Raw genomic sequence first — 27,612 nt, forward strand, 5'->3', positions numbered from 1 at the left:
CTTTACAAATTCTTCAACGCTGAGAATACTGAAAACGGCATCCCAGACTACAGTACTGTTTCCATACGCGAGTTTAGCTTCCCTTGGAAAGTGGCTCGCTCAGGAGGCCTGTTAGTCTGAAACTAGAAGGACAGAGTTCTGAACATAGATGACAACGACCCCGGAAAGAACAAACATTTCGCGGATGCAGACACAGAAAGACGTCATGAAGAATGGAATGCTTCAAAAGATACAGACTGTGACGATGACTGTGACGTCATTCACATATACCGAGACGTCATTCATAGTTGTTCGTTCACTTTCGTCAAAAAGTAGATCTCTCCACAATGGCTGCTCCTGTGTTTAGGTTTATCAAGCGTGAGTACGCAAAACGTGTTTGTTCTCTCCTCTGTTGAAGCTGTGAGACATAATCGCCATTACGAGCTAGTCGTGTGACAGAGAGTGTTCTTGCACACTCGACTGCTGCTGTTTCACTCCGGCTAAAGCCGTCGTGAAACATCTACAGTCTCGTGTGCAAGAAAACTCTCTGTCACACGACTAGCTCGTAATAGCGGGTAATATTACATGTGCAATGGTATGAAGTGTATTTCAAGTATGCGTGGATCTTAAACTTGATCTTACCATTTTGCCACTGTTTCAGAACACTATGGTAGTTCGGTATGTACTGAAATGCCCACATTACTTAGCTCTTCAGTATAAACAAGGATAGATTTTGTGTTAATGATTAATTCTTGCAATATGATGTTTGGGTGTTAATGTGGATATAATTGTGTCTGCTTGATATGTGCTGAGTGAAATAAGAAACTTGACTAGATATATATTCATGAAGTTCTTCCTCAAGGGAAATATCCCTGCAGTCTTTGCTGAGCATGCAGATTAAACAAGCTATCCATCTTAAGTCAGAAAACTGGCAATATTTACATGTTAGTTTGTCAACAAAGCACTTTCAGTTATTAACAATACAACCCCACAACAGAGTCAACTTAATTTTTGACCGAAACATGTTTTTTTAATAGCAGCTGTTGAAGAAAAATACTTGTGGGATTATAATTTTTTTAATTTCTCACTTTCTAGGGGTGGATGGATGAATAATATATGACTATCATGCTCTCATCGGATCCACAAAACATTTTGTTTCTTCTTCTCTAGTGGACGAGACCTGACTTGTCATTATTTTGCTTTGCACATAAATGTTTGTAACATTTTGTGTGTATGTGCATGCAAGTTCTGTAGAATCTCTCCTTTTTGACAGAAATCTTTCAGTACTGTGCAGTTAAGCCATTCCTCGAGCCTCTTCCTTTAATTTTTTGTTTGTAACCAGAGCTAGTTTTTTGTCAGTGCAAAATTCCAAGGGGCCATTCGGACTGTTATCAGCATTGAGATTTTTTCTCGCTGTCATTTCTCTCAGACTCATCCTTTGTCAGCTGTAAACACAGTGGTTGTAAAGCACTGTGAAGCAGCTCTCATTTTTTACTATTAGTCAAGTTTTGACTAAATGTTTTAACATAGAGGGGGGAATCGAGACGAGGGTCGTGGTGTATGTGTGTGGGTGTGTGTCTGTCTGTCTGTGCGTGTGTGTGTGTGTAGAGCGATTCAGACCAAACTACTGGACCGATCTTTATGAAATTTGACATGAGAGTTCCTGGGTATGATATCCCCGAACGTGTTTTTCATTTTTTTGATAAATGTCTTTGATGACGTCATATCCGGCTTTTCGTGAAAGTTGAGGCGGCACTGTCACGCTCTCATTTTTCAACCAAATTGGTTGAAAATTTGGTCAAGTAGTCTTCGACGAAGCCCGGACTTCGGTATTGCATTTCAGCTTGGTGGCTCAAAAATTAATTAATGACTTTGGTCATTAAAAATCAGAAAATTGTAAAAAAAATAAAAATTTATAAAACGATCCAAATTTATGTTCATCTTTTTCTCCATCATTTGCTGATTCCAAAAACATATAAATATGTTATATTTGGATTAAAATCAAGCTCTGAAAATTAAATATATAAAAATTATTATCAAAATTAAATTTTCGAAATCAATTTAAAAACACTTTCATCTTATTCCTTGTCGGTTCCTGATTCCAAAAACATATAGATATGATATGTTTGAATTAAAAACACGCTCAGAAAGTTAAAACAAAGAGAGGTACAGAAAAGCCTGCAATCCTTCTTCGCGCAACTACTACCCCGCTCTTCTTGTCAATTTCACTGTCTTTGCCGTGAGCGGTGGACTGACGATGCTACGAGTATACGGTCTTGCTGCGTTGCATTGCGTTCAGTTTCATTCTGTGAGTTCGACAGCTACTTGACTAAATGTTGTATTTTCGCCTTACGCGACTTGTTTACTATTAGTCAAGTTTTGACAAATGTTTTAACATAGAGGGGGGAATCGAGACGAGGGTCGTGGTGAATGTGTGTGTGTGTCTGTGTCTGTGTCTGTGTGTGTGTGTAGAGCGATTCAGACTAAACTACTGGGCCAATCTTTATGAAATTTGACATGAGAGTTCCTGGGTATGATATCCCCGGACGTTTTTTTCATTTTTTCGATAAATACCTTTGATGACGTCATATCCAGCTTTTTGTAAAAGTTGAGGCGGCACTGTCACACCCTCATTTTTCAATTAAATTGATTGAAATTTTGGCAAAGCAATCTTCGACGAAGGCCGGGGTTTGGTATTGCATTTCAGCTTGGTGGCTTAAAAACTAATTAAAAATCGGAAACTTCTAATTAAAATTATTTTTTTATTAAATGATCCAAAAACAATTTCATCGTATTCTTCGTCATTTTCTGATTCCAAAAACATATACATATGTTATATTTGGATTAAAAACAAGCTCTGAAAATTAAAAATATAAAAATTATGATCAAAATTAAATTTCCGAAATCGTTTTAAAAACTATTTCATCTTATTCCTTGTCGATTCCTGATTCCAAAAACATATAGATATGATATGTTTGGATTAAAAACACGCTCAGAAAGTTAAAACGAAGAGAGGTACAGTAAAGCACAGCGCAATCGCTACCACGCCAAACAGGCTCATCACTTTCACTGCCTTTTGCACTAGCGGCGGACTACGTTCAGTTTCATTCTGTGAGTTCCACAGCTTGACTAAATGTAGTAATTTCGCCTTGCGCGACTTGTTTTGATCTTGTCAATTGACAATGTGGGGAAATAACTCTATCAGGATTTGAATTCCCCCCCCGCGGGTTAGGGGGAGTCCCATATTGGTTGGGACGAGAAAGAATTTACCCGATGCTCCCCAGCATGTCGTAAGAGGCGACTTACGGATTCTGTTTCTTCTTTTACCCTTGTTAAGTGTTTCTTGTATAGAATATAGTCAATGTTTGAAAAGATTTTAGTCAAGCCGTATGTAAGAAATGTTAAGTCCTTTGAACTGGAAACTTGCATTCTCCCAGTAAGGTAATATATTGTACTATGTTGCAAGCCCCTGGAGCAATTTTTTTATTAGTGCTTTTGTGAACAAGAAACAATTAACAAGTGGCTCTATCCCATCTCCCCCCTTTCCCCGTCGCGATATAACCTTCGTGGTTGAAAACAATGTTAAACACCAAATAAAGTAAAGTAAAGTAAAGTTGCAAGCTCCTGGAGCAAATTTTTGATTAGTGCTTTTGTGAACAAGAAACAATTGACAAGTGGCTCTATCCCATCACCCCCCTTCCCTCCGTCGCGATATAACCTTGAACGGTTGAAAACGACGTTAAACACCAAATAAAGAAAGAAAGAAAGGATTTGAATGTGCTGTTTAAGATCGAGTTGCGTTCCTTGAAGTTGAGGCAAGCTGAGCTTTATGTAGGTCATCTTCTGGAAAACATCTGAGTTGATTCTTCACTGTGGCACTCAACTTCACTGGGTATTTCCAACAATGGGCACAATCGCCTAGTGAATAAGACGCCGCCCTCCCAAGCAGAAGGTTGAGTGTTGGAATCCTGGCCGCTCCTGGTGGGTTAAAGGTTGGAGATTTTTCTGATCTCCCAGGTCAACTTATAATGTGCAGACCTGCTATAGTGCCTTATCCCCATTCGTGTGTAAACGGAAGCACTCAGACAAAGTGAGCTTGAAAAAGATCCTGTGATCCATGTCAGTGTTCGGTGGGCTATACAAACAATAACATACCAAGCATGCATATACTGAGAAATTGGAGTAAGAAATCGGCATATGGCTGCCTTAATGGCGGGTTAAAAACATGTAAAAACCCACTCGTGCAAAAAAACACAAGTGTACGTGGGAGTTTCAGCCCATGAACGCAGAAGAAGAAGAATTCCCAATCAACCATATATAGTCCAGCTTGCCTCACCATCACGTTTTACAACTTTTTTTTACAGCCCATTTGCGGAATTCTGGTCAAGACTTGGTTTCAACATACTCGTGCAGATGACTTTATAGTGGTCTTAGAAATGCAGCATACCCTTTCTGTGCACTGTTCATATTGCCAGGTTCAGACAGCAAGGTTAAACCTTTTTTCCAGGTTCAGACAGCAAGGTTAACCTTTTTTCCAGGCAACCAAATCAACTGTTCTTTTGAGACGTTTTTTTCAAAATGTATTGTGTATTTTGAAAAATGGATTGTTGTGTTCAATGCATTGCTTGTGCTTCTGTAAACTTCTCCCTTGGTTTTTTTTCTCCAAGAAAGATGTGTAAATGTTTATTTTGAAACATGTATTGCCGTACTTTTCAGTGCATTGCTTGTGCTTCTGGTAACTTAATTCCCCCCTGATTTTTGTCCAGGGAGTGTGTGTATTTGGTGTCGTGAACTGCAAATAGTATGTAATAAATGAGAAAAAAAAAAATGCATGATGGCCATTAATATTGCCCAAGTGTTTGGGCACTGACAAAAAACATATGTCTGGAAACTACAAATAAATGTGCACTTGGCTTCAGCCATGACTTGTTCGTTTGTTTCCCTTGTTTGTTTGTTTGTTTGTTTGTTTGTTTGTTTGTCATACACACGTGCAGGTAGTTAACAAAATTTAAAAAAAGTAATGGTAGTTGCTGGCTACTTCCCTCTGTGAGAGAGCAAAGATTGGACAACACAGAGATTACACACACACACACACACATGCTCGCATGGGCACACACACACACACACACACACACACACATGTTGCTGTGAATGGCGTTAGGAAATAGGTTAATGCTGGTGATGGCTACCATCTTGCTGTGCACTTTGTTCACAGTAGGTACACATTTCTACGAGTATCGTGCGACGAGAACCTATCCTTACAACTCTCAATCGACGGAAAGTCGAAAAATCCCGAGGATGAAAGTCGCTTGTTCATGTCAATGCTTCTTATTCTCTCAGGTGCTAGGAGAATGGTTCCGAATAACTCGATCTCACTGACTTACTCTATTGCACATGCATGCATTTCGAGTGCTTACTTCCCTTTGTTTATGAGATCGAGCCACGTAAGTTGGCTTGGCCACGCCACAAGGCATGACACTCTCTCCAAAAGGCAAAACTATACTGCAAGGCACCATCGAAGAAGGACGCAGACGCGGGAGACAACGAAAGAGCTGGCCCGACAACGTGAAAGAATGGACACAGATCTGATGGGCTTTCTTGATCTTCTGTCGACGGCCCCGAACAGAAACAGCCTGGAGAAGTGCCTCTTCTGCCATCAAGTTCCCCCGACGACTGTCTCAGTCAAGTGGATGATGATGATGATGGTGCATACTGATGATGATGACGATGGTGATGATGATGATGGTGACACCTTCTCGCATATATATACAAAACTTCACTAGGTATCACCATTATATGAACTTTTTACTGTGCCGGAGAACCTAGTACCTGTAAGTACCAAGTAAAATTTTAATTTAAGCTAACAATGTGTTTATAATATACATGTATAAAACACAACACAAACCAAGTCTCAACATAAAGGGACATTATATATAATGCCTTTCTCAGTATCACAGCCGAAAAAATGTGCATGTTACGTTGCACTATTTGACCAAGAAATAAAATTCTACAGATGCTACAGTGCGCATCCCCATCACAAAATTAAATAAGTTTGATATTGAACGAAAGACAGCAGGGTTTTTTTCTTGTTTTTTTTTTTCTCTCTCACTCCACTCCTACTGGGGTGTGAACCGCCTTAACCTTCGCCGGTCGTCGTGGGTCCGTGTGGACCCAGAAGAAAATTGCAAATATCTCTTAAACCAGTTGGAATTTTTTAATGAGCTTTTAAGAATGCCTCATACACCTAAAAAGCTCATGTCATAAAAGATCATTAAATTTCAGCGAGAAGTAATTAAAAAAACAAAGGTCAAATTTAGACTACACACGGAAGACATCGTGGGGCCGTGCGGCGGACCCATGTTTCTCAAACTGAAGGAACTTACATAAAAAAAACTAGGGAGAGAAGTCACAAACCTTCAGGTTTGCTTAAATGCCCTATGGGCCTAAAGCCGACATAAAACCTTGAAACCTTGGCTCTAAACACCATTTCCTACGATCTGTTTAATTTTGGAGTTAATAAGCAAGTCGCGTGGAGCGAAGTTATGTGGGTCCACACGGCCCCACGACGTCTACAGAAGGGTATTCACGTTTTTCCTTTTTTGAGAAGCTTTAGTCCGCACGGTAATAACTAAATTAATGATTTAATTTAATTACTTCTCGCGGAAATTTAACCACGGCGTCTACGGAAGGGGATGCACGTTTTTGCTTCTTTGGAAAGCATGGGTCTACGGAAGGGTATGCATATTTTTCCTTCTTTGAGAAGCATGGGTTCGCACGGCCCCACGCCGGGTTTCTTCCGGGTGTAGTCGATAACCCGGTCGGGCGAAGGTTAAAAGGTCGGGCGAAGGTTAAAAGGTCGACAAAAAATCCCAGACGACACGGGCTTAAGGTGACAGAACATTCCACCACCTTAACTGTTTCGTGTGAGAAAGGCTGGTCGACGAGCCGAAGGAGTCGGGCTGCTGGTACGGTTCCCGTTGGTGCATGGCCAGTGGTCCCATACGAATGGCGATAGCTTGATGGAACTCGGGTGTGAGATCAGGCGGGTAATCTGGAGCGGGAATCCTGTAAAAGAACGGTGGGAGAGACCTCAATAGAACAAGGAAACACAATGTGTATTAAACGAAGGAATGCAACAAATCTTATATAAACTTTGGTGGAGTTAAGTGAGTATTTCACAGAGCGAGAGAGAGAGAGAGAGAGAGAGAGAGTTTGTGTGTGTGTGTGTGTGTGTGTTCATGTGTGTGTTCATGTGTGTGCATGCATGTACGCACGTGTGTGTCTGTGTCTCAGGTGTGTGTCCGAGTGTGTCTGTATCTCTGTCTGTCTGTCTGTCTGTCTACGTCTGTTTGTCTGTCTGTCTGTCAGCATACCCATGTCTGTGTGTCCTTGTAACTAGTGTTCCCCATAACTATGTCGATACAAATGTGGACAACCAGATGGAACAAAGAGCATCAGTTGAAACAAAGAGATATAAACAAACAAACCTTATTTTTTGCTCTTCAATGTCGACTAAATCTTGTTTTCCTTTGTCGATTTGGTCCCTTTCAGCGTTGGATGGCTTGGGATCTCCACCTTCGTTGTTACGCGCTTTTTCCGTCTCGTTGAGGTAGTGTCGGTGTTGTTCCTTATTAAAGGTTTTTTTCCTAGCCTGGCGCTTCGACATGACTTTTCCGTACACCCCGCATGCCATAATGATGATTAAAAGTACACCACCAAGCGCCCCAAGCCCTGCGTAAAAGCTGATTTGTTTGTCAGAAAGTCCACTTTCACTCTCTTCGGATGCTGCATTGCCTGAAATGAAGACATTTTGGAAAGATGATAAGCAATGCAAAAGTTAAATCAAAAACCAAAACTGTAAAACAAGAAAGAGCATGAATGGTAAATTAAAGCTTTACAAAATCCACACAATATGAAAATCATAAATCACATTAAAGTCAAATTGATTGCATATTCGTCTATCTACTCATTACGTATTTTCATACAGACAACTGAGAACATGCATCTTGAGGTGACACCAGCTTCTCAAAATGCAAAAGACCTGTAATGTCTTGTCGGAAGTTATGTTTCATTTCTCAAAACTCTGCTCCACGCAGAAATCATGTCATCATTGTTAAATGTGAGCACGGCATTACACCATTTTTAACAAGTAGCTATGCTTGGATCATGTCATTTTTCTTTTGCTCAAAAGCTTACTAAATTACGACACCGATTTTGATATGTAATATTTTATGTCTTGTCACCTTTTATTTGATACCTTTTCGTGTATCATTACGAGGGCTGTTCCATTATTATTTAGAATCCAGGCTCCTGGCAATTTGGCGTTAAATACAAAAACATGCCGTCAAATAATAGACTTTTGTGAGGCTTGACACAAAAAATGAAGTTCCAGAGTTATGTCGTTTTCATATGGTCGACTCGGGACTCACCGCACAATGCACGAAATTGCGTCATGAAGCTCAAATTCGCGATTTCGGACAGATAACTTACAATAACTACAAACTAAGGGTTAAAAGAGGCCGATTTGCATGAAAGTGTGATGAAATGTTTTAGGATGAACGCTCTTTGTAGAGCCGTGGTGTTAAACTGGTACAGCAATTTCAAGCCGGGTAGACGGAGCCTCGAAAATGATACCCACCCTGGTCTATTCATTTCATCCGTTATCCTCGAAAACATTGGCGCTGTTGAACAGATAATAAGAGAAGATCACTTAATTATATTTAGGGAGATGCAATATGCCCTTGGCATTAAAAGCTCTGCATTTGAAAAGATCTTACACAAATACTTAATGGCCCCAAAGCGATTTGCCGGTTGGGTACCTCATGAACCTAGTGACGGGGAAAAAGAGGGGTAGGGCAGAGTGTTGCCTGACAATACTTAAAAGTAATCAACAATGGCTTGTCCAAATCAACATGGAATATTGTCAGTGGTGACGAAACCTGGGTTAATAAGTTCCAATCTGAAACCAAACAACTGTCGTCTGTTCGGGTGTTTAACCAGGTGACCCAACCCCTGCAAAGTTCAAATAACAAGAAGCCCTAAAAAATGTTGTGAATCTTTCGTCGCTAGATCAAGGTATTTTAATACTGTGACTCTTGAGGACAGGCATACCGTCACGTCTGACTGCTGTGTCCACCACTAATGGTCGAAAATATTCGAGGCTTGGCACAAACACCGTCCAAACACGGGTATTCGAGGGCTTATGCTGTAACATGACAACGCACCTGTGTGTGCTGCCTTTGTGACAACAGATTTCTTGGCACCAAAGGGAGCACTGCTGCTGGTTGCATCCACCCTATTTTCTTGACATGTCCCCATGCTAGTTCAGCCTGTTCTCGGATTTTAAGAAATAACCGCGGAAACACGGTCTGAGAGCCCTGAAGACTCTGTCCGAGACTTCACGAGGGCCATACCAGGTATAGCTGATGTCACGTGGTCCCAGGCCTGCATGAGAACATTTGAGAGGATGGCCAGTTGGGTGTCGGCTGGGAAAGGACCCAGCCAGCAAGACATTAGCGGCCGATAATCGGCCGAACACCCTTCAAAAAGTCGGGCCGGTGACGTCAAAACATACGACGCGGGTGTTGGCCCGACTAACTTTTGCAAAGAGGCAACGATGCGGCCGATAGGCGGCCGAACACCTGCACTATGGCGGCACGCATCCGGTCCGATGTTAATCGGCCCGATGACTTGTTTGACCTGCGGTCCGACACCTTATGCCGACATCGGGAAGATATCGATTTCAGCGGGAAGACATCGGGACGATGTCGGCATAAGGTGTCGGGCCGCAGGTCCAACAAGCCATCGGGCCGATTAACATCGGACCGGATGCGTGCCGCCATAGTACAGGTGTTCGGCCGCCTGTCGGCCGCCTCGTTGCCTCTTTGCAAAAGTTAGTCGGGCCAACACCCGCGTCGTATCTTTTGACGTCACCTGCCCGACTTTTTGAAGGGTGTTCGGCCGACTATCGGCCGCTAATGTCTTGCTGGCTGGGTGCAGCTACAGATACAGCAGTATGTACCACCACCACCCCCCCCCCCCCAAGTGTAACAGTGCAAAATTCACTTACAGCTACAGCTACAGCAGTATAACCCCCCCTCCCCCCAGTGTTACAGTTGCAAACAAACCTACAGATACAGCAGTGTGTACACCCCCCCCCCCCCCCCAGTGTAACAGTGCAAAACAAATCACCAGCTAGAGATACAGCAGTATGTAGAACCCCCCGCCCCTACCGCCCTCACTGTAACAGTACAAAACACACCTACAGCTACAGATACAGCCGTATACACCCCCCCCCCCCCTCAGTATTACAGTATAAAACACACCTACAGCAACAGATTCAGCAGTATATACAACCCCCCAAGTGTAACAGTGCAAAAATTACTTACAGCTACAGCTACAGCAGTATGTACACCTCCCCTCCCCCTTAGTAACAGTGCAAAACACACCTACAGCTACAGTAGTATGTACAACCCCCAACCCCCCCCGCCACCACTGTAACAGTACAAAACTCATTTACAGCTACAGATTCAGAATTATGTACATCCCCCTCCCCCCGCTGCCACCACTGTAACAGTACCAAACATACAACACTCCACCCCCTTCCCTCGTGTAGAGCGCAAAACACACCTAGAGCTACAGATACAGCAGTATACAACCCCAATCCCCCCCCCCCCCCCCCCCTGTGTGCAAAACACACCAACAGCTACAAAAACAGCAGTATGTTCATCCCCCCCCCCCCTCCCCCTACTGTAACAGTACATAACACACCTACAGCTTCAGCTAGTTACATCTATGCTTGGCGCTGGTGGACAATATTCACTTTTTTTGGCAAAAACCGCCAGTTTTGGCCAAAAAAGACAAAGATTTGGCCAAAACAACCCACACATTTGGCCAAATAAAATAGATTTGGCTATAACTTTTTTTGGGCCAAAACTTTCTATGTAAAAGTTTTGGCCAAAACTGTTTATGTTAGCTAAAACGGGAGATTTGGCCAAACTTCTGCCACAAAAAGATTTGGCCAAAAAAAGATTTGGCCAAACAAAAAAGATTTGGCCAAATCTTCACTTTTTGGCCAAATCTTTTTTGTTTGGCCAAATCTTTTTTTGGCAAAATCTTTTGTATTTGCTGGCGCTGGTGGACAATATTCACTTTTTTGGCCAAATCTCTTTTTGGCCAAAACTTTGCTTTTTTGGCCAAAACTTTGCTTTTTTGGCCAATACCGCCAATTTTGGCCAAAAAAGTGTGTTTTTGGCAAAATAAGTGAATATTGTCCACCAGCGCCAAGCAGCTTGGCGCTGGTGAACAATATTCACTTTTTTGGCCAAAAACGCACTTTTTTGGCCAAAACTGGCGGTTTTGGCCAAAACTGGCGGTTTTGGCCAAAACTGGCGTTTTTGGCCGAAACTATACTTTTTTGGCCAAAACTTTGCTTTTTTGGCCAAAAATGTACGTTTTTGGCCAAAAAAGTGTGTTTTTGGCAAAAAAAGTGAATATTGTCCACCAGCGCCAAGCAGCTTGGCGCTGGTGGACAATATTCACTATTTTGGCCAAAAACACACTTTTTTGGCCAAAACTGGCGTTTTTGGCCAAAACTATACTTTTTTGGCCAAAACTTTGCTTTTTTGGCCAAAACTGGTGGTTTTGGCCAAAACTGGCGGTTTTGGCCAAAACTGGCGTTTTTGGCCAAAACTGGCGTTTTTGGCCAAAAGTATACTTTTTTGGCCAAAACTTTGCTTTTTTGGCCAAAACTGGCGTTTTTGGCCAAAAAAATGAATATTGTCTATCAGCGCCAAGGGGTACTCAAAGATTTGGCCAAAAAATGAAGTTTTGGCCAAAACTATTTTTTGGCCAAAACTTTCAATGCAAAAGTTTTGGCCAAAAAAAGATTTGGCCAAATCTAAAACATTTGGCCAAAAAAATGAAGATTTGGCCAAATGTTTTAGATTTGGCCAAATATTTTTTTGGCCAAAACTTTGCACTTAAAAGTTTTGGCCAAAACATGTTTTTGGCCATAAACACACTTTTTGGCCAATAATGTACGTTTTTGGCCAAAAAAGTGTGTTTTTGGCCAAAAAAGTGAATATTGTCCACCAGCGCCAAGCATATACATCAGTATGCACACCCCCCCCCCCCCCCAAGTGTAACAGTACAAAACACACCTACAGCTACAGATTCAGCAGTATGTACAACCCCCTCCCCCCCCCCCCAGTGTCACTGTGCAGAACACACATACAGCTACAGATTCAGCAGTTAGTATGTACACCCCCCCCCCCCCCAAGTGTGTAACAGTGCAAAACACACCACCAGCTACAGATAGATCAGTATGTACACCCCCCCCCCCCACCCCAAGTGTTACAATGCAATACACGTCACACCTACAGCTACAGATACATCAGTATGTACACCCCCCCCCCCCCCCAAGTGTAACAGTGCAAACCACACTTACAGCTACAGATTCAGCAGTATGTACTCCACCCCCCCCCCCCCCCCCCAGTGTAACAGTGCAAAAATCACCAACAACTACTGCAGTATGTACCCCCCCTCCCCCTACAGCTACAGAAGTATGTTACCCCCCCCCCCCTGTAACAGGACAATACACACCTACATCTACAGCAGTATGTACACACACCCCCCCCCCCCCCCCCCCACTGTAACAAGACAAAACACACCTACATCTATATTTACAGCAGTGTGTACAACACCCCCCTCCCCCACTGTAACAGGACAAAACACACCTACATCTACATATACAGAATAAGATACAGCAGTATGTACTCCCCCCCCCCCCCTCACTGTAACAGCAAAACTAACATTGAGAGCCAAAAAAAACCGAAATCACTTACTCGCTCCATCCGTCGGTTGTCCTCGAGTTGACGTCTGAATCTGATTGTCATTGCCAAGAGCCTGACTCACTGGCTACACAACTATTCTCACCGCCACCACGTGGCACTGGGACCAGCACTCAGATTGAGATCCCGAGGCGACATTCGTCTCGGATAACATATCATCAATGTGCTGTCCAACATTCCCAAAAATGTCTCTTCTTTCGATATTAACTTGAACTAAGAAAACAAATAAAATTCGCTCACGCGGGAAAGCAGCAGCCATTTGCACACTCAATCTTGTTTACCGTAAGGAAAGCTATTTGAATATTTCAAGTAAATGATGGCGTATTTTTAAAATGTAAAACTCATGATTTGAGCTCATGCTGTATTTGATTGCAAATATGCAAATAAAACTTACAATTAATTATCCTACTCCTATGTGAAAAAGTCAACAAATATGAATAATTTAGTTTCGCATTTGCATGGTCAGTCTCATAATGTCACGCCGTTGCTGGACCGACGCTTGAACAGGGGACGTAACAAATGTTAAAATAATGATCATCAATTTGTTATCTCCCGTAACTCTGCATAATTTTATCGACAGCAACATTGCGTCGGGCCGATGTCGGGGTTTATTACGTACATTTATACACAGTCAAACGGTATCGGCGCGACAACGGACGACGACACACGACATATGACGACGTCACCCGACTGAAATCGTCAGTCGGCCGACGAAAGCTTGCTAGCTGGGGATTGGTCTAGAAAATGGCCTTGTTAGATTGTTGATAATTATGTGTTTCCGTTTCTGAGATTCTAAATAATTATGGAACAGCCTACGTCCGGGCAGCTGAAACAAGGAATAAAAGCATAGCATGAACTTACAACACCGCATTGTGGAAGCAAAAGTAACCCGTTTTTAGCGGCTGTTAACCATTTTGGATCCGTTACTGCTACCTCTATCATGCTTGCGCTGCATTGTTAAAAGCATTACTAAAGCTTGCAAACTGATTGAACTATTATTGGATAAAAAGAATTAAAAGAAAATGCTTTCTAGTGGTGCCTGCATTGGTGGGTGACATGACAAATGAAAGGACTGTTATCCTATATACGTGAGAGAGACCACCAGTGTCATAAACAAACCATCTCTTCACATGTGTGTATATCATGTAAATGAGGTCGACAGGGACATCAGAAGGAATTTTCCACTGCTTATGATAACCAATTCACCGAGACAAACTTTTGCTCGAAACACTTTGTTGTTTCCTCAGTAAGAATGTTGAGAATTTACACTAGACGGTAGATTTCCTACTGTGGCGTTTAGTATTTTTGCATTTGGCGTCAAGAGATTTCACTCTCGAAGAGATTGAGGTTCAAGAAGACGCGTCTTCAATTTGGATACTTCGACTCCGTCTGGAAGTTTGAGGTAGAAGGCACGCAGGTATAGGATGTAGGATAAACAGAATACTACACGGCTTGCTGTGTGATACCAGGTTTGCACTTGTTGCTTTTACAAAAACTCACTTTCGCTCGCATTTGAATATTTCAGGAAACAGTGCAGCCTTGAGAAGAGGAAAACCCAGGGGCAGTAACGCCCACGATGACTGTAGGAGTCAAATTGTACACTAGAATAAAAATACTGATGACTTTTCTGTATGCTTGCCCAAAACCGACGAGTTGCATAAACCAAAACTTAACAATAGTAGCATCCAACTGAATAAAGCATACCAAAGCAAATTCAGACAACAGCAGTACCCCTACAAGAAAAAGCACCCCAAAGCAAATCCACGGTGTGAGGAAGATCAACATGTTTTCATTCTCCCTATATGCACATGATGTAGCTATACAGCTCAAAGCAAATCAATGACCGGCAAAACATTGCAAGAAGCACTCACACTCTTCTTGCTCGCATGGAGCAGATGTAGCTCAAAGCAAAAACCCAGCAAAGCAGCAACACTAGAGAAGGGCCAGATTCTTCTACTTCTGTGCACACCTCATGAAGCTACACCCAACATTTGCACCTTTCGTTGTAGACCTGGAGTCTCCCGCATTTGCCATCTCTGTTGTTGCGTTGACTGTTCTGTTGGGTGCTGCAGCTGTGGGTTCTATAGTTGCTGGAGCTGTCCTTGTAATAAGGAGTGCTGATTCTGTAGCAAGCACGTCATCGGTAGTGTAGTGTGTGCAGAATGTGTAGTAGGTGCTGCAGTTGTTGTAGTAGGTGCTGCAGTTGTATTGGGTGCTGCAGTTGTATTGGGCGTTGAAGCTGTGGTGGGTGCTGAAGTTGTGGAGGGTGCTGAAGTTGTAGTAGGTGAAGTTGTTGTAGTTCGTGGTGAAGTTGTAATGGGTGCTGAAGTTGTTGTGAGTGCTGCAGTTGTTCTAGTGGGTGCTGAAGTTGCAGTGGGTGCTGCAGTTGTAGTGGGTGCTGAAGTTGTTGTAAGTGCTGCAGTTGTTGTAGTGGGTGTTGAAGTTGCAGTGGGTACTGAAGTTGTAGTGGGTGCTGAAGTTGTGAGTACTGCAGTTATTGTAGTGGGTGCTGAATTTGTAGTAGGTGCTGCAGTTGTTGTGGTGGGTGCTAAAGTTGTGGTGCGACTTGAAGGTGTAGTGGGTGCTGAAGTTGTAGTGGGTGCTGAAGTTGTAGTGAGTGCTGAAGTTGTTGTAGTGGCTGGTAAAGTCGTTGTGAATGCCGCAGTTGTTGTAATAGATGCTGAAGTTGTAGTGGGTGCTGAAGTTTTAGAAGGTGCTGCAGTTGTTGTACTGGGTGTTAAAGTTGTGGAAGGTGCTGAAATTATAGTGGGTGCTGAAGTTGTAGTGGGTGCTGAAGTTGTAGTGGATTCCATGGTAGTTGTAGATGCTTTAGTTGTAGTGGTTTTCAAAGTAGTTGTAGATGCTTCAGTTGTAGTGAGTTCCATGGTAGTTTTAGTTGCTTCCGTTGTAGTGGGTTCCATAATGGTTGCAGGTGTTTCTGTTGTAGTGGGTTCCATAGTAGTTGTAGGTGTTTCAGTTGTAGTGGGTTCTATGGTAGTTGTAGATGTTTCAGTTGTAGTGGGTTCTATGGTAGTTGTAGATGTTTCCGTTGTAGTGGGTGCTGAAGTTGTTGTGAGTGCTGCAGTTGTTGTAGTAGGTGCTGAAGTTGTAGTGAGTGTTGAAGTTGTAGTAGGTGCTACAGTTGTTATAGAAGGTGCTGAAGTTGTAGCAGGTGCTGCAGTTGTTGTAGTAGGTGCTGCAGTTGTTGTAGTAGGTGCTGCAGTTGTTGTAGTAGGTGCTACAGTTGTTATAGAAGGTGCTGAAGTTGTAGCAGGTGCTGCAGTTGTTGTAGTAGGTGCTAAAGTTGTGGTGGGTGCTGCAATTGTAGTGAGTGCTGAAGTTGTAGCGGGTGCTAAAGTTGTAGTGGGTGCTAAAGTTGTTGTGAATGCTGCAGTTGTTGTGGGTGCTGAAGTTGTAGTGGGTGCTGAAGTTGTTGTGAATGCTGCAGTTGTTGAAGTGGGTGCTGAAATTGTAATAGGTGCTACAGTTGCAGTGGGTTCTGAAGTTGTAGCGAGTGCTGCAGTTGTTGCAGTTGGTGTTGAGGTTGTAGTGGGTGCAGAAGTTGTAGTGAGTGCTGCAGTTGGTGTTGTAGTTGTAGAGGGTGTTGAAGTAGTTGTGAGTGCTGCAGTTGTTGTGGGTGCTGAAGTTATAGTAAACGCTGTCGTGTTAATGGTTGCTGCAGTTGAAGTGAACGATGTTGCTGATGTAGGTGCTGAAGTTGTAGTGGGTTCCATAATAGATGTAGGTGCTGAAGTTGTAGTGGGTTCCATGATAGATGTAGGAGCTGAAGTTGTAGTGGGTTCCATAATAGATGTAGGTGCTGAAGTTGTAGTGGGTTCCATAATAGATGTAGGTGCTGAAGTTGTAGTGGGTTCCATAATAGATGTAGGTGCTGAAGTTGTAGTGGGTTCCATAATAGATGTAGGTGCTGAAGTTGTAGTGGGTTCCATAATAGATGAAGGTGCTGAAGTTGTAGTGGGTTCCATGATAGATGTAGGTGCTGAAGTTGTAGTGGGTTCCATAATAGATGTAGATGCTTCAATTGTGGTGGGTTCCATGGTAGTTGTAGATGCTTCAGTTGTAGTGGGTTTCATGGTAGTTGTAGATGTTTCCCTTGCAGTGGGTTTCATGGTAGTTGTAGATGCTTCAGTTCTAGTCGGTTTCATGGTAGTTGTTGATGTTTCAGTTGTAGTGGGTTCAATGGTAGTTGTGGATGCTTTAGTTGTAGTGGGTTTCATGGTAGTTCTAGATGATTCAGTTCTTGTGGGTTTTATGGTAGTTGTAGACGCTGCAGTTATAGTCTGTTCCATGGTAGTTGTAGATGTTTCAGTTCTTGTGAGTTTCATATTAGTTGTAGACGCTTCAGTTGTAGTCGGTTCCATGGTAGTTGTGGATGCTTTAGTTGTAGTGGGTTCCATGGTAATTGTAGATGTTTCTGTGGTAGTGGGTTCAATGGTAGTCGTTGATGCTTCAGTTGTAGTGGGTTCCATGGTAGTTGTAGATGTTTCAGTTGTAGTGGGTTCAATGGTAGTTGTGGATGCTTTAGTTGTAGTGGGTTTCATGGTAGTTCTAGATGATTCAGTTCTTGTGGGTTTTATGGTAGTTGTAGACGCTGCAGTTATAGTCTGTTCCATGGTAGTTGTAGATGTTTCAGTTATAGTCTGTTCCATGGTAGTTGTAGATGTTTCAGTTGTAGTGGGTTTCATGGTAGTTATCGATGCTTCAGTAGTAGTGGGTTCCATGGTAGTTGTAGATGCTTTAGTTGCAGTGGGTTTCATGGTAGTTGTAGATGTTTCAGTTGTAGTGGGTTTCATGGTAGTTTTAGTTGCTTCAGTTGTTGTGAGTTTCATGGTAGTTGGAGATGCTTTAGTTGTAGTGGGTTTCATGGTAGTTGTAGATGCTTGAGTTGTAATGGATTCCACAGAAGTTTTAGGTGCTTCAGTTGTGGTAGGTTTCATAGTAGTTGTAGGTGCTTCAATTGTGGTGGGTTCCACGGTAGTTGTAGATGCTTCAGTTGTAGTGGGTTTCATGGTAGTTGTAGATGCTTCAGTTGTAGTGGGTTTCATGGTAGTTGTAGATGCTTCAGTTGTAGTGGGTTTCATGGTAGTTGTAGATGTTTCCCTTGCAGTGGGTTCCATGGTAGTTGTAGATGCTTTAGTTGTAGTGGGTTTCATGGTAGTTGTAGATGCTTCAGTTCTAGTCGGTTTCATGGTAGTTGTAGATGTTTCAGTTGTAGTGGGTTTCATGGTAGTTGTAGATGCTTTAGTTCTAGTCGGTGTCATGGTAGTTGTTGATGTTTCAGTTGTAGTGGGTTCCATGGTAGTTGTAGATGTTTCTGTGGTAGTGGGTTCCATGCTAGTTCTAGATGATTCAGTTCTTGTGGGTTTCATATTAGTTGTAGACGCTTCAGTTGTAGTCGGTTCCATGGTAGTTGTATGTGCTTCAGTTGTAGTCGGTTCCATGGTAGTGGTAGATGTTTCAGTTGTAGTGGGTTTCATGGTAGTTGTAGATGCTTCAGTTGTAGTGGGTTTTATGGTATTTGTAGATTTTTCATTTGTAGTGGGTTTCATGGTAGTTGTAGATGCTTTAATTGAAGTCGGTTTCATGGTAGTTGTAGATGCTTCAGTTGTAGTGGGTTTCATGGTAGTTGTAGATGTTTCAGTTGTAGTGGGTTTCATGGTAGTTGTCGAAGCTTCAGTTGCAGTGGGTTCTACGGTAGTTGTAGATGCTTCAGTTGTAGTGGGTTCCATGGTAGTTGTATGTGCTTCAGTTGTAGTCGGTTCCATGGTAGTTGGAGATGCTTTAGCTGTAGTGAGTTTCATGGTAGCTGTAGATGCTTCAGTTGTGGTGGGTTTCATGGTAGTTGTAGATGCTCCAGTTGTAGTGGGTTCTATGGTAGTTGTAGATGCTCCAGTTGTAGTGGGTTCCATGGTAGTTGTAGATGCTTCAGTTGTAGTGGGTTTCATGGTAGTTGTAGATGCTCCAGTTGTAGTGGGTTCCATGGTAGTTGTAGATGCTCCAGTTGTAGTGGGTTCCATGGTAGTTGTAGATGCTTCTGTTGCAGTGGGTTTCATGGTAGTTGTAGATGCTTTAGTTGTAGTGGGTTCCATGGTAGTTGTAGATGCTTCAGTTGTAGTGGGTTTCATGGTAGTTGTAGATGCTCCAGTTGTAGTGGGTTCCATGGTAGTTGTAGATGCTCCAGTTGTAGTGGGTTCCATGGTAGTTGTAGATGCTCCAGTTGTAGTGGGTTCCATGGTAGTTGTAGATGCTCCAGTTGTAGTGGGTTCCATGGTAGTTGTAGATGCTTCTGTTGTAGTGGATTTCATGGTAGTTGTAGATGCTCCAGTTGTAGTGGGTTCCATGGTAGTTGTAGATGCTCCAGTTGTAGTGGGTTCCATGGTAGTTGTAGATGCTTCTGTTGTAGTGGATTTCATGGTAGTTGTAGATGCTCCAGTTGTAGTGGGTTCCATGGTAGTTGTAGATGCTCCAGTTGTAGTGGGTTCCATGGTAGTTGTAGATGCTCCAGTTGTAGTGGGTTCCATGGTAGTTGTAGATGCTCCAGTTGTAGTGGGTTTCATGGTAGTTGTAGATGTTTCAGTTGTAGTGGGTTCCATGGTAGTTGTAGATGCTCCAGTTGTAGTGGGTTTCATGGTAGTTGTAGATGCATCAGTTGTAGTGAGTTTTATGGAAGTTGTAGATGTTTCCGTTTCAGTGGGTGTTATAGTAGTTGTAGATGCTTCAGTAGTAGTGGGTTCCATGGTTATTGAGGATGCTTCAGTTGTAGTGGGTTCCATGGTAGTTGTAGATGCTCCAGTTGTAGTGGGCTCCATGGTAGTTGTAGATGCTTCTGTTGTAGTGGGTTTCATGGTAGTTGTAGATGCTTTCGTTGTAGTGGGTTCCATGGTAGTTGTAGATGCTCCAGTTGTAGTGGGTTCCATGGTAGTTGTAGATGCTCCAGTTGTAGTGGGTTCCATGGTAGTTGTAGATGCTTCTGTTGTAGTGGATTTCATGGTAGTTGTAGATGCTCCAGTTGTAGTGGGTTCCATGGTAGTTGTAGATGCTCCAGTTGTAGTGGGTTCCATGGTAGTTGTAGATGCTTCTGTTGTAGTGGATTTCATGGTAGTTGTAGATCCTCCAGTTGTAGTGGGTTCCATGGTAGTTGTAGATGCTTCTGTTGCAGTGGGTTTCATGGTAGTTGTAGATGCTTTAGTTGTAGTGGGTTCCACGGTAGTTGTAGATGCTCGAGTTGTAGTGGGTTTCATGTTAGTTGTAGATGCTCCAGTTGTAGTGGGTTCCATGGTAGTTGTAGATGCTCCAGTTGTAGTGGATTTCATGGTAGTTGTAGATGCTCCAGTTGTAGTGGGTTCCATGGTAGTTGTAGATGCTCCAGTTGTAGTGGGTTCCATGGTAGTTGTAGATGCTTCAGTTGTAGTGGGTTCCATGGTAGTTGTAGATGCTTCTGTTGTAGTGGATTTCATGGTAGTTGTAGATGCTCCAGTTGTAGTGGGTTCCATGGTAGTTGTAGATGCTCCAGTTGTAGTGGGTTCCATGGTAGTTGTAGATGCTTCAGTTGTAGTGGGTTTGATGGTAGTTGTAGATGCGTCAGTTGTAGTGGGTTCCATGGCAGTTGTAGATGCTTCGATTGTAGTGGGTTCCATGATTATCGAGGATGTTTCAGTTGTAGTGGGTTCCATGGTAGTTGTAGGTGGTTCAGTTGTAGTGGGTTTCATGGTAGTTGTAGATGCTCCAGTTGTAGTGGGTTCCATGGTAGTTGTAGATGCTCCAGTTGTAGTGGGTTCCATGGTAGTTGTAGATGCTCCAGTTGTAGTGGGTTCCATGGTAGTTGTAGATGCTCCAGTTGTAGTGGGTTCCATGGTAGTTGTAGATGCTTCTGTTGTAGTGGATTTCATGGTAGTTGTAGATGCTCCAGTTGTAGTGGGTTCCATGGTAGTTGTAGGTGCTTTAGTTGTAGTCGTATCCATAGTAGTTGTAGATGCTTCAGTTGTAGTGGGTTTCATGGTAGTTGTAAATGCTTCAGCTGTAGAAGGTTTCATCGTAGTTGTAGATGGATCAGTTGTAGTGGGTTCCATGGTAGTTGTAGATGCTTTAGTTGTAGTGGGTTCCATGGTAGTTGTAGATGCTTTAGTTGTAGTGGGTTCCATGGTAGTTGTAGATGCTCCAGTTGTAGTGGGTTCCATGGTAGTTGTAGATGCTCCAGTTGTAGTCGGTTCCATGGTAGTTGTAGATGCTCCAGTTGTAGTGGGTTCCATGGTAGTTGTAGATGCTCCAGTTGTAGTGGGTTCCATGGTAGTTGTAGATGCTTCTGTTGTAGTGGATTTCATGGTAGTTGTAGATGCTCCAGTTGTAGTGGGTTCCATGGTAGTTGTAGATGCTTCTGTTGTAGTGGATTTCATGGTAGTTGTAGATGGTCCAGTTGTAGTGGGTTCCATGGTAGTTGTAGATGCTCCAGTTGTAGTGGGTTCCATGGTAGTTGTAGATGCTCCAGTTGTAGTGGGTTCCATGGTAGTTGTAGATGCTCCAGTTGTAGTGGGTTCCATGGTAGTTGTAGATGCTTCTGTTGTAGTGGATTTCATGGTAGTTGTAGATGCTCCAGTTGTAGTGGGTGCCATGGTAGTTGTAGATGCTCCAGTTGTAGTGGGTTCCATGGTAGTTGTAGATGCTTCAGTTGTAGTGGGTTTCATAGTAGTTGTAGATGCTCCAGTTGTAGTGGATTTCATGGTAGTTGTAGATGCTTCAGTTGTAGTGGGTTCCATGGTAGTTGTAGATGCTCCAGTTGTAGTGGGTTCCATGGTAGTTGTAGATGCTTCAGTTGTAGTGGGTTCCATGGTAGTTGTAGATGCTTCAGTTGTAGTGGGTTTCATGGTAGTTGTAGATGCTTCAGTTGTAGTGGGTTCCATGGTAGTTGTAGATGCTCCAGTTGTAGTGGGTTCCATGGTAGTTGTAGATGCTCCAGTTGTAGTGGGTTCCATGGTAGTTGTAGATGCTTCTGTTGTAGTGGATTTCATGGTAGTTGTAGATGCTCCAGTTGTAGTGGGTTCCATGATTATTGAGGATGTTTCAGTTGTAGTGGGTTCCATGGTAGTTGTAGATGCTTCAGTTGTAGTGGGTTTCATGGTAGTTGTAGATGCTCCAGTTGTAGTGGGTTTCATGGTAGTTGTAGATGCTTTAGTTGTAGTGGGTTCCATGGTAGTTGTAGATGCTCCAGTTGTAGTGGGTTTCATGGTAGTTGTAGATGCTTTAGTTGTAGTGGGTTCCATGGTAGTTGTAGATGCTCCAGTTGTAGTGGGTTCCATGGTAGTTGTAGATGCTTTAGTTGTAGTGGGTTCCATGGTAGTTGTAGATGCTTTAGTTGTAGTGGGTTCCATGGTAGTTGTAGATGCTCCAGTTGCAGTGGGTTCCATGGTAGTTGTAGATGCATCAGTTGTAGTGAGTTTTATGGAAGTTGTAGATGTTTCCGTTTCAGTGGGTGTTATAGTAGTTGTAGATGTTTCAGTAGTAGTGGGTTCCATGGTTATTAAGGATGCTTCAGTTGTAGTGGGTTTGATGGAAGTTGTGGATGCTCCAGTTGTAGATGCTTCTGTAGTTGTAGATGCTTCAGTTGTAGTGGGTTCTATAGTAGTTGTAGATGCTCCACTTGTAGTGGGTTCCATGGTAGTTGTAGATGCTCCAGTTGTAGTGGGTTTCATGGTAGTTGTAGATGCATCAGTTGTAGTGAGTTTTATGGAAGTTGTAGATGTTTCCGTTTCAGTGGGTGTTATAGTAGTTGTAGATGTTTCAGTAGTAGTGGGTTCCATGGTTATTAAGGATGCTTCAGTTGTAGTGGGTTTCATGGTAGTTGTAGATGCTTTAGTTGTAGTGGGTTCCATGGCAGTTGTAGATGCTTCAGTCGTAGTGGGTTTCACGGTAGTTGTAGATGCTTCAGTTGTAGTGGGTTCCATGGTAGTTGTAGATGATCCAGTTGTAGTGGGTTTCATGGTAGTTGTAGATGCTTCAGTTGTAGTGGGTTTGATGGAAGTTGTGGATGCTCCAGTTGTAGTGGGTTCCATGGTAGTTGTAGATGCTCCAGTTGTAGTGGGTTCCATGGTAGTTGTAGATGCTTCTGTTGTAGTGGATTTCATGGTAGTTGTAGATGGTCCAGTTGTAGTGGGTTCCATAGTAGTTGTAGATGCTCCAGTTGTAGTGGGTTCCACGGTAGTTGTAGATGCTCGAGTTGTAGTGGGTTTCATGTTAGTTGTAAATGCTCCAGTTGTAGTGGGTTCCATGGTAGTTGTAGATGCTTCTGTTGTAGTGGATTTCATGGTAGTTGTAGATGCTCCAGTTGTAGTGGGTTCCATGGTAGTTGTAGATGCTCCAGTTGTAGGGGGTTCCATGGTAGTTGTAGATGCTCCAGTTGTAGTGGGTTCCATGGTAGTTGAAGATGCTCCAGTTGTAGTGGGTTCCATGGTAGTTGTAGATGTTTCAGTTGTAGTGGGTTCCATGGTAGTTGTAGATGCTTTAGTTGTAGTGGGTTCCATGGTAGTTGTAGATGCTCCAGTTGTAGTGGGTTGCATGGTAGTTGTAGATGCTTTACTTGTAGTGGGTTTCATGGTATTTGTAGATGGTACAGTTGTAGTGGGTTCCATGGTAGTTGTAGATGCTCCAGGTGTAGTGGGCTCCATGGTAGTTGTAGATGCTCCAGTTGTAGTGGGTTCCATGGTAGTTGTAGATGCTCCAGTTGTAGTGGGTTCCATGGTAGTTGTAGATGCTCCAGTTGTAGTGGGTTCCATGGTAGTTGTAGATGCTTCTGTTGTAGTGGATGTCATGGTAGTTGTAGATGCTCCAGTTGTAGTGGGTTCCATGGTAGTTGTAGATGCTCCAGTTGTAGTGGGTTCCATGGTAGTTGTAGATGCTTCTGTTGTAGTGGATTTCATGGTAGTTGTAGATGCTCCAGTTGTACTTGGTTCCATGGTAGTTGTAGATGCTTCTGTTGTAGTGGATTTCATGGTAGTTGTAGATGCTCCAGTTGTAGTGGGTTCCATGGTAGTTGTAGATGCTTTAGTTGTAGTGGGTTCCATGGTAGTTGTAGATGCTCCAGTTGTAGTGGCTTCCATGGTAGTTGTAGATGCTCCAGTTGTAGTGGCTTCCATGGTAGTTGTAGATGCTCCAGTTGTAGTGGGCTCCATGGTAGTTGTAGATGCTCCAGTTGTAGTGGGTTCCATGGTAGTTGTAGATGCTCCAGTTGTAGTGGGTTCCATGGTAGTTGTAGATGCTTCTGTTGTAGTGGATTTCATGGTAGTTGTAGATGGTCCAGTTGTAGTGGGTTCCATGGTAGTTGTAGATGCTTCAGTTGCAGTGGGTTCCATGGTAGTTGTAGATGCTTCAGTTGTAGTGGGTTCCATGGTAGTTGTAGATGCTCCAGTTGTAGTGGGTTCCATGGTAGTTGTAGATGCTCCAGTTGTAGTGGGTTCCATGGTAGTTGTAGATGCTCCAGTTGTAGTGGGTTCCATGGTAGTTGTAGATGCTCCAGTTGTAGTGAGTTCCATGGTAGTTGTAGATACTCCAGTTGTAGTGGGTTCCATGGTAGTTGTAGATGCTCCAGTTGTAGTGGGTTCCATGGTAGTTGTAGATGCTCCAGTTGTAGTGGGTTCCATGGTAGTTGTAGATGCTCCAGTTGTAGTGGGTTCCATGGTAGTTGTAGATGCTCCAGTTGTAGTGGGTTCCATGGTAGTTGTAGATGCTCCAGTTGTAGTGGGTTCCATGGTAGTTGTAGATGCTCCAGTTGTAGTGGGTTCCATGGTAGTTGTAGATGCTTCTGTTGTAGTGGATTTCATGGTAGTTGTAGATGCTCCAGTTGTAGTGGGTTCCATGGTAGTTGTAGATGCTCCAGTTGTAGTGGGTTCCATAGTAGTTGGAGGTGCTTCAGTTGTAGTGGGTTCCATAGTAGTTGTAGATGCTTCTGTTGTAGTGGGTTTCATGGTAGTTGTAGATGCTCCAGTTGTAGTGGGTTGCATGGTAGTTGTAGATGCTTTACTTGTAGTGGGTTCCATGGTAGTTGTATATGCTTTAGTTGTAGTGGATTTCATGGTAGTTGTAGATGCTCCAGTTGTAGTGGCTTCCATGGTAGTTGTAGATGCTCCAGTTGTAGTGGGTTCCATGGTAGTTGTAGATGCTCCAGTTGTAGTGGGTTCCATGGTAGTTGTAGATGCTCCAGTTGTAGTGGGTTCCATGGTAGTTGTAGATGCTTCTGTTGTAGTGGATTTCATGGTAGTTGTAGATGCTCCAGTTGTAGTGGGTTCCATGGTAGTTGTAGATGCTCCAGTTGTAGTGGGTTCCATGGTAGTTGTAGATGCTTCAGTTGTAGTGGGTTTCATGGTAGTTGTAGATGCTTCAGTTGTAGTGGGTTCCATGGTAGTTGTAGATGCTTCAGTTGTAGTGGGTTCCATTATAGTTGTAGATGTTTGAGTTGTAGTGGGTTTCATGGTAGTTGTAGATGCATCAGTTGTAGTAGGTTTGATGGAAGTTGTAGATGGTTCCCTTGCAGTGGGTGTTATAGTAGTTGTAGATGCTTCAGTAGTAGTGGGTTCCATGGTTATTGAGGATGCTTCAGTTGTAGTGGGTTTCATGGTAGTTGTAGTGAGTTCTATTGTTGTAGTGTAAATGTTTGTTGTAGTAGAGGCTTCAGTTGTTGTAGTAGAAGCTTCAGTTGTTGTAGTTGGCGCTTCAGTTGTTAAAGTGGGGGTTTCGGTTGCTGTAGTGGGAGCGTCAGTTGTTGTAGTAGGGGCTTCAGTTGTTGTAGTAGGGGCTTTAGTTGTTGTAGTAGGGGCTTCAGTTGTTGTAGTAGGGGCTTCAGTTGTTGTAGTAGGGGCTTCAGTTGTTGTAGTAGGGGCTTCAGTTGTTGTAGTAGGGGCTGTAGTTGTTGTAGTAGGGGCTTCAGTTGTTGTAGTGGGGGCTTCAGTTCTTGTAGTAGGGGCTTCAGTTGTTGTAGTAGGGGCTTCAGTTGTTGTAGTGGGGGCATCAGTTGTTGTAGTAGGGGCTTCCGTTGTAGTAGGGGCTTCAGTTGTTGTAGTAGGGGCTTCAGTTGTAGTAGTGGGTACTTCAGTTGTTGTAGTAGGGGCTTCAGTTGTTGTAGTAGGGGCTTCAGTTGTTGTAGTAGGTGCTTCAGTTGTAGTAGGGGCTTCAGTTGTAGTAGTAGGGGCTTCAGTTGTTGTAGTAGGTGCTTCCGTTGTAGTAGTAGGGGCTTCAGTTGTTGTAGTAGGGGCTTCAGTTGTTGTAGTAGGGGCTTCAGTTGTAGTAGGGGCTTGAGTTGTTGTAGTAGCGGCTTCAGTTGTAGTAGTGGGTACTTCAGTTGTTGTAGTAGGGGCTTCAGTTGTTGTAGTAGGGGCTTCAGTTGTTGTAGTAGGTGCTTCAGTTGTTGTTGTAGGGGATTCAGTTGTAGTAGTGGGTACTTCAGTTGTTGTAGTAGGGGCTTTAGTTGTTGTAGTGGGTGCTTCAGTTGTAGTGGTCGCCAGAGGGGCTGCAGATGTCGTTGTCGCTACAGTGGTGGTAGGGGTGATGAGTGTCGGTGCAGGGGGTACAGGGTCCTGGTCCACCCTGAGAGACAGACGTGTGACCTTGACATACTGCTTTTAATCTCACTGGCTATGCTTTTTTGCTATCTAAAAGAAACAACTGTAAGTCAGAAGAGACTTACTTCCGAGATAATAAAAGTCTCTTAGCAGAGCAAAAGAGAGAGATAATAAAAGTCTCTTAGCAGAGCAAAAGAGAGAGATAATAAAAGTCTCTTAGCAGAGCAAAAGAGAGAGATAATAAAGTCTCTTAGCAGAGCAAAAGAGAGAGATAATAAAAGTCTCTTAGCAGAGCAAAAGAGAGAGATAATAAAAGTCTCTTAGCAGAGCAAAAGAGAGAGATAATAAAAGTCTCTTAGCAGAGCAAAAGAGAGAGATAATAAAAGTCTCTTAGCAGAGCAAAAGAGAGAGATAATAAAAGTCTCTTAGCAGAGCAAAAGAGAGAGATAGTAAAAGTCTCTTAGCAGAGCAAAAGAGAGAGATAATAAAAGTCTCTTAGCACAGCAAAAGAGAGAGATAATAAAAGTCTCTTAGCAGAGCAAAAGAAAGAGATAATAAAAGTCTCTTAGCAGAGCAAAAGAGAGAGATAATAAAAGTCTCTTAGCAGAGCAAAAGAGAGAGATAGTAAAAGTCTCTTAGCAGAGCAAAAGAGAGAGATAATAAAAGTCTCTTAGCAGAGCAAAAGAGAGAGATAATAAAAGTCTCTTAGCAGAGCAAAAGAGAGAGATAATAAAAGTCTCTTAGCAGAGCAAAAGAGAGAGATAGTAAAAGTCTCTTAGCAGAGCAAAAGAGAGAGATAATAAAAGTCTCTTAGCAGAGCAAAAGAGAGAGATAGTAAAAGTCTCTTAGCAGAGCAAAAGAGAGAGATAATAAAAGTCTCTTAGCAGAGCAAAAGAGAGAGATAATAAAAGTCTCTTAGCAGAGCAAAAGAGAGAGATAATAAAAGTCTCTTAGCAGAGCAAAAGATAGAGATAATAAAAGTCTCTTAGCAGAGCAAAAGAGAGAGATAGTAAAAGTCTCTTAGCAGAGCAAAAGAGAGAGATAATAAAAGTCTCTTAGCAGAGCAAAAGAGAGAGATAATAAAAGTCTCTTAGCAGAGCAAAAGAGAGAGATAATAGTGTCCCTTAACATATAGCCCTATTGGGAATATCAGGCCCTCCTCGGACGGGACCAAGATTTAAAAGTGAAGCTAACATCCCCGGAGGGGAGAGCGTATC

The 27,612-nt window shown here is 42.9% G+C and overlaps 2 protein-coding genes and 1 long non-coding RNA gene across 3 annotated transcripts in view; 1 reads left to right on the top strand and 2 right to left on the bottom strand.

The window, feature by feature from the left end:
* The first annotated feature begins 2,308 nt into the window (after nt 1–2,308).
* On the top strand, nt 2,309–4,910 carry LOC138966085 (uncharacterized). The gene is made up of 2 exons (XR_011455595.1): nt 2,309–4,454; nt 4,487–4,910. It is a non-coding gene; the product is annotated as an uncharacterized lncRNA (long non-coding RNA).
* An 855-nt stretch (nt 4,911–5,765) lies between these two features.
* Nucleotides 5,766–15,787, bottom strand: LOC138965978 (uncharacterized). The gene is made up of 4 exons (XM_070338063.1): nt 15,320–15,787; nt 14,828–15,182; nt 7,467–7,773; nt 5,766–7,044 (listed from the first exon to the last, which is right to left on the bottom strand). Exons 1-4 carry the CDS (start codon nt 15,785–15,787, stop codon nt 6,864–6,866), a joined length of 1,311 nt encoding a protein of 436 aa, XP_070194164.1. The 3' UTR covers nt 5,766–6,863.
* A 52-nt stretch (nt 15,788–15,839) lies between these two features.
* LOC138965979 (mucin-2-like) overlaps nt 15,840–27,612 on the bottom strand; it is a 33,689-nt gene continuing 21,916 nt past the window's right edge. The window contains exons 7-17 of the mRNA XM_070338064.1: nt 25,548–26,420; nt 25,370–25,395; nt 24,577–25,143; nt 22,196–24,171; nt 21,458–21,510; nt 21,008–21,294; nt 19,784–20,358; nt 19,604–19,677; nt 19,100–19,245; nt 16,524–18,720; nt 15,840–16,470 (exon numbers count right to left, since the gene is read on the bottom strand). Of these exons, the coding sequence (XP_070194165.1) occupies nt 15,840–16,470; nt 16,524–18,720; nt 19,100–19,245; nt 19,604–19,677; nt 19,784–20,358; nt 21,008–21,294; nt 21,458–21,510; nt 22,196–24,171; nt 24,577–25,143; nt 25,370–25,395; nt 25,548–26,420 (7,405 nt within the window). The remainder of the gene's footprint in view (nt 16,471–16,523; nt 18,721–19,099; nt 19,246–19,603; nt 19,678–19,783; nt 20,359–21,007; nt 21,295–21,457; nt 21,511–22,195; nt 24,172–24,576; nt 25,144–25,369; nt 25,396–25,547; nt 26,421–27,612) is intronic.

This window comes from Littorina saxatilis, linkage group LG5 (genome assembly GCF_037325665.1).
Source record: "Littorina saxatilis isolate snail1 linkage group LG5, US_GU_Lsax_2.0, whole genome shotgun sequence".
NCBI lineage: Eukaryota > Metazoa > Mollusca > Gastropoda > Littorinimorpha > Littorinidae > Littorina > Littorina saxatilis.